This window comes from Mytilus galloprovincialis, chromosome 13, assembly GCF_965363235.1.
Source record: "Mytilus galloprovincialis chromosome 13, xbMytGall1.hap1.1, whole genome shotgun sequence".
Taxonomy (NCBI): Eukaryota; Metazoa; Mollusca; class Bivalvia; order Mytilida; family Mytilidae; genus Mytilus; species Mytilus galloprovincialis.
This window is the reverse complement of record NC_134850.1, coordinates 40916446-40929816: the sequence shown is the minus strand read 5'-3', so window position 1 is coordinate 40929816 and position 13371 is coordinate 40916446. Positions and strand designations below refer to the sequence as shown.

Here is a 13371-nt window from a genome sequence, read left to right as displayed (position 1 = left end):
GTGAAAATGTTATGTAACAAATAGTTGTGAAAGACTTGTTTCAAGAGACATTGTAAAAATATTAATAAAGACTTTAAAGTACCCGATATGTTATGGTGATAGAAAACACATCCGTTGCTGTATTTACAGTGTCGAATTTTCAGACATAGTCGGATCAAAGCGAACAAAATGTATGCATCTTAGTTTGTAACGTGGATATGGAAAGTATAGGTATTTTCAATGCATAACAATCATGTACTGTTTTTATAATTGTTAGACACAACTAATTGTATTGAATCATTTATGGTATATCAACCCTTTTGTTTTAAGGTAGTAGCGCTTGTCTAGTCATTTGATTCACTGTAATAGCATAATGAGTATGTTGGAAAACATTTAAAAAGTGAATGTAAGTATAGCTTAAGTTTACTATTTGAACCACTATTGTAAATATATTATTTAGAGTACTGATTTTGTAGAAATGTATCGTATAAATTTCAAGTGAATTACATAAAGCAACACACAATGTATACATATATACTTATTATTTTCATATTCGTGCCCTCAAACGCAAATCAAGTATTTATGAACAAAAACTCAAACACATATCTATGGGAAACAGCTTGCCTAGACGAGTGCAGCAAAGTTTTATTATCAAATAATTCGCCTGTCCTCAAATCACTTTGCCAGCACACTAAGACCGCTGCAGCATACATGTCTTACAAACATATCTACAATGAAAAATAATGAAATAGAATCATTCATATCACAAAAACATATTTTCATAATGTTCTTTTTAACATCTGCAGAAAAAAACATGATGCACTTACAATATTATAAGCTTAAACAAAACATGTACACAGGGGGAGGGGGAACTTCACTACACTAAGACTGAGCTTCAAATGGTCAAGCTATGAAAATGTATTTTCAATGTTAACTTTTACCGCGAATGACCAGTCCGTGCTATCATACAAAGAACATTAAACTCTTAACTTTGTTAAGGTGACTGATTGTTATGCTAACATAATATAAATATAACAACAAACCCATGTGCTATCGATAGTTAATAAATACATTTTTCTCATTTTAGACCAGTCCATCTATAGGCAGGTGTTTTTGGATAAACTCATCACTGAAGTGTCCAGTTATTCGTCCCATATCATACACTCACTTCATTTGTATATGCGTTTGGTGACACTTACAGGTAATTAGAACTCAATATCAATTATAATGGCAATCATCCTTATCACACACATCTTCAAATAGACTGTCCTTATGCAAATTCAAACATAAGCTACGCCCGATCAGTTGAAATAACATTGGTAATTATAACCTTGTTACTGACTTGGTAGTGTTTTCGATGATTTCTTAAGTCTTGGATATTCCTTGTACTAAGCTATTGAAAGACTGGATATTATGATAAGAAAAATGTCTTTCTCTTTTACAATCCTAACACATCTTCTATTTCTGAGCGGCCTAATTTTTAAAACTACAAAATTGAGATTTGTAATAATGTTTCATTTGTGCATTCTTTTTAAAACGACAAAATTGAGATTTGTAATAATGTTTCATTTGTCCATTCTACACATTTTAATTGACTCTTTTGTTTACAGGGAGATATCCTTCATAATCTTCCTGAAAACAAATGATATTGATAGTCATTCAGAATGGGATGTTCTAATACAAAAGTAGAAACTAATTCTCCCGTTCGGAAAATAAAAGGTAAATATGAACTTCTAGTTGACACAAATCCATGTCGTACGCAATTAGTTTGGTTGCTATATCGATATTTTTTGCTATTTTTATCGTTGGGTTATATTATTGTCTCATTGAAGTATACCCGCCACCCCTTATAATCTGACAATCAAACAAATTCATTACTTTAAATTACAACTATAATATGTTCATGTGTGTTTCTTGGGGTTTTTTTTACTAAGATATAAGGGAACATTTAATTTGCTCTGTAAACATTGTTTGTTTATGATCACCACTTGTATTATTTTGCAGATAATAAACATGGATATGGAAATAAGTCTATCATTACGTTGCCCCTGTCTTTTCACGTAACATTGAGAGAACGATTAAAAATAAAAGAGTCAAATGCTGATATATGGATAACAGACTGCATCACATTCAAAGACAAATATATATTCATAAATCGTAATACCGGTTTAGTTATCAGGGAGGCGGACGGAAATATCAGATATATCACACTTACCGGAAACGCGAATGGATTATCGGCCATAGATGATGAAACTGTTGCTGTGACGTTTCCAAATGGACATTACATTGAGATTATCTGTGTTGCAACGGGTGAGGTAAACAATAAAATCGAAGTTGATGGAATGTGTTTCCAAGTTACTTATCGGAATGAACTGCTGTATGTCGGTTTTGATGAAAAGATAGAAGAAATTGACTTCACAGGAAAGACAATAAGGCGTGTTCCTAGTCCGACAGCAGATATCGGGTACATAGCAGCCACGGACGAAAAATTATTTGTCACTGATTTAGAGAAAAATTTATTATATTGTTGTGACTTTACGGGATTGGTTCTGTGGGAGTTCGAAGACAGAAAACTGGAATGGCCCATGGGTGTAACAACTGACAATGATGGCAATGTATACGTGGTTGGTAGTTCTTCTCACAATGTCTTAGTTATCTCCCCTGATGGGAAACATCATAGAGAACTGCTCAATGAATCAAATGGATTGAAAGATCCAATCGGAATACATTACGACAAAACGAATAATAGTCTAATAGTGTGTAATAAAGAAAGCGGTGATGCTTTCTTGCTTGGTATTGAAAATGTTTACTAAGTCATTAAGTGTTGAGGAAAAACTTGGAATGTGATAAGATACTACACGTTAAAGTTAAGAACCATGTATGGGGATTGACTGTTAAAAAATTGATAAACAAAATAAAGTAATTGCGATTAACATAATATGATCACAATGCCTTTTTTGCTGGAAAAGAGATTTTCCATTTATTTTGCTATATAACAGTGTTTTTATCAGTTGTGGGTGTTTTGGTAATTATTTTCATGGAAGAAATAATTTTTGGGGTAGGAAAATTATCATCTGAAATTATTCCGAGCGCGGACAAGTCAAAATATTGAGTATAAATTATCACAAAAATTATTGAGAAAAATCGAACCAAAATTTCTCAGAGTCGCATACGCATCCTGATTGTTGTATCTCAGCAAAATGGCAATTTCTCACAAATCAACACCAATAGACTTAAAATCTTAATCGCACTTAAACTACCAAAATTGGTCATGTAGAAATTATGTTTTACTTCCACAGCGGTTGATATTATCTCACAATGAGGTTAAAAAAAATACCCAAACGAAGCATTTTTCTTCCAGTGTGTTTTTAATGTCAAAATTTAATTGCAAAAGTACTGTTATTGAAATCTTAAACTTACACTTATAGTTTATCAGCATCTAAAATATTGGTGTTGATACATTTATATCATTAATGGTTTTTTTTTCGAATTTGAGAATAAAAGTTAATAACTCTTTTTTTAGAGTATATCTTTTTAAATATCCTAATAAAATTGATATAATTTAATTTCTTATTAATAGTTATCTAAAAAAATAAAATCATGAGTTCGAATTGGTAATTTTCCTCGTAATATTTCTTTGAAAGGGAAAATAAAATTATCTTTAATTTTAGCCATTTGAAGAAATTGTTATTTAACAATTTACAAAAGAAGTCAACCGTTATAAAAACGAACGCGAGCTTCAGTGAAAACGAAAATTAAAATCTCATTTCCAGGTGTTTGGCAACAAAAGAGATCTTAACATCTATCAAAATGAATTTAAACTGTCTTCGGGGAAGTGTTTTGTCAAAGTTTCCTTGCAAACAAAATTAGAATTAAAATTTATTCAAAAGGGGTTGACCGTCTTATCCAATCAAAGCATTACGTCACATTCAGTGAAAGGATAACTGAAGAAAGGAAAGTAAGCATTCCGATCGGCACGAGACTTGTAATTTGTCTCCTTTTTACTTGATAATGCTATGATTTATCAGTTGAACAGCCACCAACAAGGCCGAAGAGGAGTTATACAAGAATCAAGATAATGGCTATAATATGTCGACAATACACGGGTCATGAAAGACAGTTTAATTCAACAATAAACATCATCGAAAAAAGTCAGTTCAAGTTAGAACACCTGTGATGCAGATAAAAGGAGAAGGGATAAGAAGGTCGGTATTTGGCCGAAGAAAATAAAGATTTTGAGAACTATTTTGCACATAATCTATGGAAATGCATAGAATAAAAATATAAATGAAATAGACAAAATATATTCGAATTACATCATTATATATATATGCACCAATTATATGAAAATGATGCAAAATGATAAATTTATGGTGTTTTCCTTTATGCAAACATTAAACACAGCTAAGAAACGGCATAATTGTGAAGGGGATTTCTATAGCTATGTTTTACATAATCTCAACAAAGACAAAGTTTTTTATTGAACAAGTCATGGTTCCATAGAGCTATATTAAAAGTCGTAACAATGCACACAAATCATCCCGAATGGTAAGTTTTGAAAGGGTTTTGAGACTAATTTGAAAAAAATAACTCAGTGAAAACTAACGGCTTGATTAAATTAATAGCATTACACGAAAAAAAATCAATGGCAACCACTAGCTGTCTACTGGCGTGGAACAGGCACATAAGAATATGGCTGATAAATACGATAACTTTGTGAGTGTCCAACTACCAAACCTATTACAACTTGCATTGACAGCATATCATTAGAATACATTGTAAAAATCAGTTGCAATGGGCTAGACTCATCATATCGGTACAAAGCTAAAAACTGCGGAAAAATAAACTTAACTTAAATCAACAACAATTAAACATATGACACAAAATACCAATATAAGAGTACCCGTAGTTACTTTTCGACTCAAATTTAAAAAAAAAAAAGTAACCAGTGTCTGCACAGAAATTTGTTAAGCCATGTTTATACCAAAGAACAACTCCTCCTGTTTTCCAAAAAGTTCATTGGAAGATACCTAGACCTTGTTAATAAATATTCCGCACTAACTTGACAAATTGTACATGACAGTATTGACGTTTAGATTCTATAGGTACTGACGTTGTTAAAGTTCCCTTTCTTAGTCCTTTTATATGTTTAAACTTTACTGTTTAGTCCATTTTTCATGATATACTTATGACGTAGCTCGGTACTTATACATCCCGCCATTATGTTAAAGTGCTATGGTATAATTTGATTTCTTGTCTTTCATTTTTGCTTATGTACTTTGTCTATTTGCCATTTTGTATTTCTTTGTTGAAACAGTTATTTCTTTAAACAGTGATTATGATTATATCACAATGTTGACTGTTGTACCCCAGTTTTTACCTATTACATGTATGTCGGTTTGTTCTGCTCACTCGTAGTTGTCATTATATTAAAATTCAATGCGACCGTCATACAAGTGAGAGGTTTAGTTAGCTATAAAACCAGGTTTAATCCACCATTTCTACATAAGGAAATGCATGGACCAAATCAGGAATATGGCAGTTGTTTTGCAGTCGTTTGGTGTGTTTTAGTATTTTTGTAGGGACTTTCCATTTTGAATTTTCCTTTGAATTCGGTACTATTTACTAAAACATAGCCCAAAGCCCAAGTTTAACTAACGGATAACACATGGTTCCTAAAGCTAAAATAAATATTATCGAAATTATAGAATGCACCTTGAAGTCTACTATATTAAAACGTTGTTCTTGCTCATGATCTACATTATTGTGGTATATAAAATTTCTCTAAAGGGGATAACCAATTTCGTTCTGTTCTGTTTTTGCTTTTGAAATTTGTGATGATTTCAAGATTATTGACTGATTTGGTCCATTTAATACGACAATCATACACTGGAAAATTGTTACTGATGAAGGATATTTGTTATCCAAAATAATTATTGTATTTTTTGGTGCAATTATTTTATTTTATTTTAGTGCTTCTTTTGTGTATATAATGTATTCATTATTTTATTTCTTGTGCATTTGTCATAGTTTAAAATACGCATACGTTTTGTGTGTTTTGTGGTTCAATTTTGTTATTTGACCTCAGTAAAATTGTTTGTTAGATGGAGAGTTGTTTCATTGGCTCTCATACCTAATCTTTTTATCTATATTTATCTAATGTTGCTGTTCCTATTTATTAATGTTTACGGACTGCCTTTCTGCATCTTTTAACTTTTATAAGGGACTTCAAATCTTGGGCTTTTTTTTTTTTTGGCTTTATTTCATTTTTTGCATTCTTAAATAATTCAAAAATAAAAGTAAAATAACAAAAATATCGCAAAATTTTAATAAACATAACAAAACAGAATCATTTACTGCACTAAGCGTTGCACCAAGTCTTGTATGAAAGCACCAATATTGAACTGAATACTTGAAGACAGTATTCATGTATCAATTACACTACCACGGTCTCCAAACTTCTTCATTGTTAATGATATGATTTCCTGGATACCAATCTGATGCGGTAGGTCTATTATCGGTGTCTTCATCTTCAGTTTTGCAAAATACTTCAATTACCGACGATGAAATATCTTTATCAATTCCCACGTGCATTTGTTGTTCTTCGTCCCGAATCTGTTGATTCATACAACTATATACACCGTCATCATTGTTTGTTTCTGGAGGTGAATGGTTTCTTGTGTTTACATTGGATAACAGGTACGATTGGATGTTGTATAGTATTGACTGTGGTATATGAGCATCATCCAGATATCGACCAATAGTATCCAGGCATTTCATATATCCAAATAAATAAGTTGAGGTAGTGTCTGAAAATGAAAAAAGCATCATGATACTTAGTAAATGATGTCAGTCAGATTGAAGTGTTTAATGTTTGATAAAAAAAAATAACCCTTCAAAGAAACATTGCCTGCGACTGACATGAGGAAGAGCGCATTGTTTTTGAAGTATATTTTAGTTTCAAACACATCGTCTAGATGAAAAATGTTTGTTTGCATTAAGTACCAAGTCATGCTATCTAGACCATGTATTGTCAGTTTAAGTATGTTTGTTTTTTACCGCAATATTTTTGGAGATTCCCGTTATCACTTCTTATGTATCATTTCTCGGATGCATCGTATTTTTTAAATGTTTATCGACCATTTAAGTTAAAGATATCATGCAAATGCTGAAGAGAAGAATATAAGTAGGAATATAAGTAGTTCTTTTATGCATGGTCAATTATACTTTATATATCTTTGTATATCATGCCATAAATCATTCTTGTTTTCGTCAAAAATGACCATCCAAAACCCATACAATCAAGTAAGCTATACAAATCCCAATATAACAAAATGTGAACCAAACAATAAAGAGAGAGACTTTACGGGCAGGTTGAAAGTTATAATCTTATGACTGATAATAGACAATGAAAAACTATTCTTAGACTACAGGCTCCTGATTATGGACAGGCACATTAAGAATGTTGATAGGTGGAGTTTGTCTTCTCAGATTTCACCATTTTTGAACTTTGAACCACACTAAAGTAGTTCATATTCTGTTACACCGTTCCGTAATTTATATAGTTCGTTTGATTATATTTTTAATCTATTTATGTGTTCCAGTCTAGGAGGATTATTCATCTTTAACGTTAAAACATCGTACAGTCGCTACCTTTCCCTCTCTCACACGTATCCGTTACATGAAAACTGCAAGGTCATAACGATCACGAGGAACATTTCGTCGAGACGTCATCTTGGACACAATTCGTGGCTAACCACAGAGTGGGTTAATTATATAACATTGTATTTAAAGCCTTCAAATTGCCATTCGTATGATTGAACCTTTTCTCCGTGAAATACTGGAAATGTAACCGTTCTTGAAAGTACAACATTTTCTCGGATTCAACGGGCTGTGCAATCAATTATTTTGGACATTTCATACACTAGAAACATTAATTCAACACATTGTAAAATTGTATTTTATTTGTTATTCAGCTTTTTACCATTTGTTAGATTGGTTTGAGAATAAATTATCAGCACCTGATATTCTTGTTGCTGGAGCCCAATCGTTGGTTATACTTAGTGGTCAGGCCATTACAGTTCAACAGTACAACAATGGCAGAAACCAAAAAATCAGTTGATTCGTCCGATCCGTATTAAGCACACAAACATGTTCTTAGAAAACAAACGAAACCAATATGCACTAATCTAACCATTATTGATTCTCAAAGTTTCTGATAGGTAGTTCGAAGCCCAACTTTAAATATTAAATAAGCCATGTCTTCCTAGATTAATGTATCAATCAGTACACATTAAGTCTTTTTGAAAAGAATATATACTAACTTCGTACTTCTGGTTTGATTTTCTTATTTTGCTGTATCTTTTGTTTTGCAAACAAGTGCTTTCCACCTCTATCAACGCAAAATGTTTGCACTTGTCCAATTCGCTTAAAATTGTTCATAATGTACGTAGTGGAAAATAAACTGTATTACTGTGAAAACACACGCAATTGTCGATACCATCAGAGACTGAGATAAAATTCAGAATGGAAATTGGGAATGTGTCAAAGAGACAGCAACCCGACCATAGTGGATAAAACAACCTAAAGCCCCATTGAAGTCTTCAGTACAGCGAGAAAATCGCACATTCGGCGACGGGCCTCAGCTGGCCACTAAGAGACTACCCGAAGGATAATCAACCTATTGATTGCAAACTGGGATTTTTTATAAACTTTACATCATATTACCTGCAGATCCAGTTTTTAATCTTTTGATGTATTCAACTGTTCTTTCCAATACCTCAGCTTTCTCTAGTTTTACTGGTGAGCCCTAAAAGTACAAACATTTTTGATAATACTTTACGTTAATACTTTGTTCATGAAAATGTAAAAAAAAAAAGGGAAAAAGGAAACAGGGAATGTGTCAAAGAGACAAACATCAGAATAAAGAGCAAACCCAGTCCAATTGCTTGCTATGTATATAAGTGCGGGATTTTTAAAATTGGCGAAAGAAAAGCCGTCCTTAAAAAAACTACAGAAGAAGAATCGATTCAGTCTGAATTTAGTACTGGACAACATTGAACGATACGTTTTAAGATGTAGAAGTGGGAAATCAAATAAAAGACAAAAGCTTGAAAGCCTTGAATATAAATATAATTGTTTTGAAAGTAACGATTAGCTCGTTGTAAAACTCAGTCAATATATGTATAAATTTATTATAGGATATTCCAAATTTAAGCATGGCAAATAGCATATGTATTTTCGAAATAACAATTGATCCTTTTCGAATTATTTAAACATTAATGTAAGTTTCTGTACATTCGCAAGTTTCATAAGTATGACATAAATTTTCAGGAAATCAGAAAATCTATTTTTCATTTATTTTCGATTGATTTAATTTGTAACTAATGTTCAATATAAAAAAGATTTGTTGTGATCGCAAGTGAGACAACTCTCCACAAGAGACCAAATGACACAGAATGTATCAACTATAGGTCAATGTAGGCCCTTCAACAATGAACAAAGCCCGTCCCGCATAGTCAGCTATGCAAGACCCCGAAATGACAAATGTAAAACAATTCAAACGAGAAAACTATGTTTACTATTGACCTTCATTCTCCTAGGATAATTAGAAAATGAATTTCCTCAACATTAATATACTTAGATAATATGTTTACTTATAATTTCGTAGTAGTAATAATTTTATAAAATGCCTCTGGCAAAAATAACTGAACTTACATCGCTATCTCCTGGAGAAATAAGAATTTCTAATTGTTCCAGTAAATGGTTTATCCGAGCTCTTCTTTGACGTTCCGCTATATGCTTCCGGGTCTAAAACATAATTATTTTATTTTAACATAATTATAATAATATATAAATTTGTATTTTAATATCTTTACAGATTATTTTTTTTGGAACCACTAATTGAAAACGCCAATAAAATTTTACATTATTGTTTTTCCACTTATTTTCTCTACATTATTTTTTAAATCTTTCCAAGACAATTGTTTCTATAACTTCCATTCTAATAACTTATTTTTCTTCGATATATTAATATTAATAACTATGCTGCTACTGCATGCTGGTAAGAAAATATATTGTGAATTCATTATTGTTCAATGTATACTTTTTTGTGGATTTTGTGTAAAAATTAAAACAAAAAGTAAAAAGCAATCAACACATAACAAATTTTCCTAATTTTGTCATCAAAGTTAGGAAAAACACAAACTTGTATATTGATGGATTAAATCGCACCTCTTTTTTTGTATGCTTTACTCCAATAAAACACGAACACACATTTGTTTTTAATCCATGAAAATTGTTACTCTAAAAAAAATAAACGAATTCTCAGTATCAGATCGAAATATTATCATTTTCTCAAAATTATCTTCCTTTTTATCGTGCGAATGTCAATCATTGATGTAGTCATGTTTAACAATACTATAACGCTAAATATTGCAACTATGAAACATATGCACATTCTGCATTACTTTAACATTGTCATGTTTGATAATAACATAACGGTAAATATTGCAACTATGAAACATATGCACATTCTGCATTAAAAACATTGTCATTTTTGACAATAACATAACGGTAAATATTGCAACTATGAAACATATGCACATTTTGCATTAAAAGCACTTACCGGCTGCCTGTTAAATTTATCGTGTGTCATCAACGACATATTTCTTTAAATTGAAATTTTATTCATTAAGTTACCTTCTTTTTAATCCTCTTTTGAAGTCTTTAAAACACGCTTCCTTTTAAAATTTCCGTTTTAGCCCGGAGCTAGCCATTATTGTAACCGTATTGTGTCCACCACGTGGGCAGATTCTTCAATCAGATAATAGTTAAAATGTTAATTATTACAAATACCCCCTTTAACGAGGAAGACACGTGCTTACAAAATTCCTGTTTAAGTACAGGAAGGATCGGTTGCTTCTTTTTGACAAAAAGTAATTGTATTTGGGATTAACTTAGATGTTATTATTATAATGGCTGCCTTCCACGGGATACTTTTTAATGGACAACTTCTATATTATGCATACATTTCTAAACACAAGTTAGCTCCATCTGCTGATAAAAATAGTTATGAAGTTATGGATTGTATTTCCTATTGCATAAATGTATATGTATTTTACCTATTTTGATATATTTATTTATTTGTTTCATTTAGACAAAAAATACGTGAAAAGTTATGGTCAAAACCATGCACATATTTACTGTCCAACCGGTTTCACTGCTGCACACAGACAGCCATTGCGTAATACCACCACAGTTGCCTTTTTTATATATCAATTCAATTTAAATGTTTAGTCGACAAGCCTTATGGCAATTGGTTATCAAAAGCATTCAAAAGCACTTTTTACAACGGTCAGACATAAAATATCCTATATCTATGGGTCAGGCAAGTCAAATTTTACATATTTAATCTGAGTATTCCTTTAAGTTGAGGTATTTATAAGTGAAGTCACTTCAACTTGACACTTAGTACACACATATATATATATATATATATATATATATATATATATATAAGCAAATGCGGTATGATTGCCAATGAGACAACTCTCCATCTTAGTTGTAACTTAAAAAATGTAAACCATTATAGGTCAAAATATGGCCTTCAACACGAAGCATTGACTCACATCGAACATTAAGCTATAAAAGGTCCTAAAATGACACTTATAAACCACACCAACAAACGACAGCCACTGAACAAAAGGTTCCTGACTTGGGACAAGTGCAAAAACATACATCGGGTTTAAACGTTTTTTAAACAGGCGAAAACCTTCACTCTAACCTGAAACAGTGGCAAATTATGAGTTTTACCCTAATTTCTAGGTTTGCTGAATATGGGCATTAGATAATGCGAGCGGAGCATGGTGTCACACAAACTCTTGTTTGTGATGTTTCATTCATAAACAGCAAAGGGCCAAACTTCAAATATTCCCTTACACTTCAAAGATAATATTTATATACAATTTAATAAACAAAAAAATATTTCATCGTTTTTGTATTTATTTTGATTTCAACTAAAACTTAACGTGACAAAAGATTTTAGTTGAAAATATAGTAAATGAATACTGACTTTACTTACCGAAAATTTATTCTGCACACTAGAATCTCAATTTGAGAATACCCCCTAATACAAAAACAACCCTGATCATATATCTTGCTTAATTTATCAATGTCAGCGGAAGAATACAAGAACTGTTAGACCAATGTAAGTTTTAAATAAAAATAGCTGTCAGTTCTGCGACAAATCTTTTGTAACGTTTTGACACATATCTCGTCTTCAACATGATACCTCTGTTTATATACATGTCCATCAAATTCAATAAGTTTTAGATTTTCAAAAAAGCTTGTCGACTTAAACATCTTTTAGAAGCGAGAATCGTGTTACTAGATAGAAGGGCACGTTGCATTATAGGTTAAGCACGTCAGTCAAAAAAGTAGAGCTTTGACAGTTTTTTTTAGGTGGATACTGTCTGTTTGTACGTATAGATATTGAAATAGTTGTTAATATAAAATGATCCACTTATTGTGTATGCATTTTGTGGGGTTTGTTTCAAAGATAATTCATGCAGCCTACCTGTTGAAATATATTGATGTATGCTTTGATCAAGTTCTACTTTCCACTAATATTCCGATTATTAAATCTATTAATGCAGAGCTCAGAAACTTGAACAGGGGGATTTGTTCAAAATGTTCTAGCACAAACAAACTTGAAATAAGTAAATGCAATATTCCCCATGTGAAATTGAACTAGAGACTCTTAAGAGCCTGTGTCGCTCACCTTGGTCTTTGTGCATATTAAATAAACTGTCCCTTTGGTATCTTTCGTCCCTCTTTTAAACAAAGGACACAAATGGATTCATGACAAAATTGTGTTTTGGTGATGGTGATGTGTTTGAAGTTCTTACTTTAGTAAAGACTGAACGTTCTTGCTACTTACAATTATCTCTATCTATTATGAACTTGGCCCGTTAGTAACAGAGGAATATATTTGTAAAAATTTACAAAAATTTACAAAATTTATGAAAATTGTAAAATAATTACTATAAAGGACAATAACTCCTTAAAGGATCAACTGACAATTTTGGTTCTGTTGACCTATTTGTAGATCTTATTTTGCTGAACATTATTGCTGTTTAAAGTTTATCTTTATCTATAAAAATATTCAAGATAATAACCAAAAACGGTAAAATTTCCTTAAAAATTACTAATTCAGGGGCAGCAATCCAACAACCAGTTGTCTGATTCGTCTCAAAATTTCAGGTCAGATAGATCTTGACTTGCTTAACAATTTAACCAGTCAGATTTGCTCTAAATTCTAAAATCTGGTTTCAGATTTATAAGCCAAAATCTACATTTTACCCCTATGTTCTATTTTTAGTCATGGCGGAC

General features: G+C 31.6%; 1 protein-coding gene and 1 long non-coding RNA gene across 3 annotated transcripts; one reads left to right on the top strand and one right to left on the bottom strand.

Annotated features, from left to right (window-relative positions):
• The first annotated feature begins 308 nt into the window (after window positions 1-308).
• On the top strand, window positions 309-4312 carry LOC143056454 (uncharacterized). The gene is made up of 4 exons (XR_012972349.1): window positions 309-385; window positions 1067-1180; window positions 1590-1698; window positions 1984-4312. It is a non-coding gene; the product is annotated as an uncharacterized LOC143056454 (long non-coding RNA).
• Window positions 4313-6293: 1981 nt separating this feature from the next.
• LOC143056425 (transcription factor HES-2-like) lies at window positions 6294-10800 on the bottom strand. 2 transcript variants are annotated; one of them, XR_012972332.1, is made up of 4 exons: window positions 10681-10800; window positions 9697-9789; window positions 8707-8788; window positions 6294-6788 (listed from the first exon to the last, which is right to left on the bottom strand). XR_012972332.1 is itself a non-coding variant. In XM_076229512.1 (4 exons), exons 1-4 carry the CDS (start codon window positions 10643-10645, stop codon window positions 6421-6423), a joined length of 582 nt encoding a protein of 193 aa, XP_076085627.1. In that variant the 5' UTR covers window positions 10646-10687; the 3' UTR covers window positions 6294-6420. The 2 variants fall into 2 exon arrangements, 1 of the variants encoding a protein (XP_076085627.1); XM_076229512.1 differs by having other exon boundaries at window positions 10607-10687.
• Window positions 10801-13371: the final 2571 nt, after the last annotated feature.

Excerpts from the sequence above, each read along its gene's own strand:
- LOC143056425 (XM_076229512.1), bottom strand. The coding sequence starts at position 10,645 with ATGTCGTTGATGACACACGATAAATTTAACAGGCAGCCG. Across the intron at positions 9,790-10,606 it reads ATAAATTTAACAGGCAGCCG|ACCCGGAAGCATATAGCGGA; the intron begins GTAAGTGCTTTT and ends ATTATGTTTTAG. Across the intron at positions 6,789-8,706 it reads ATTAAAAACTGGATCTGCAG|ACACTACCTCAACTTATTTA; the intron begins GTAATATGATGT and ends TTTCATTTTCAG.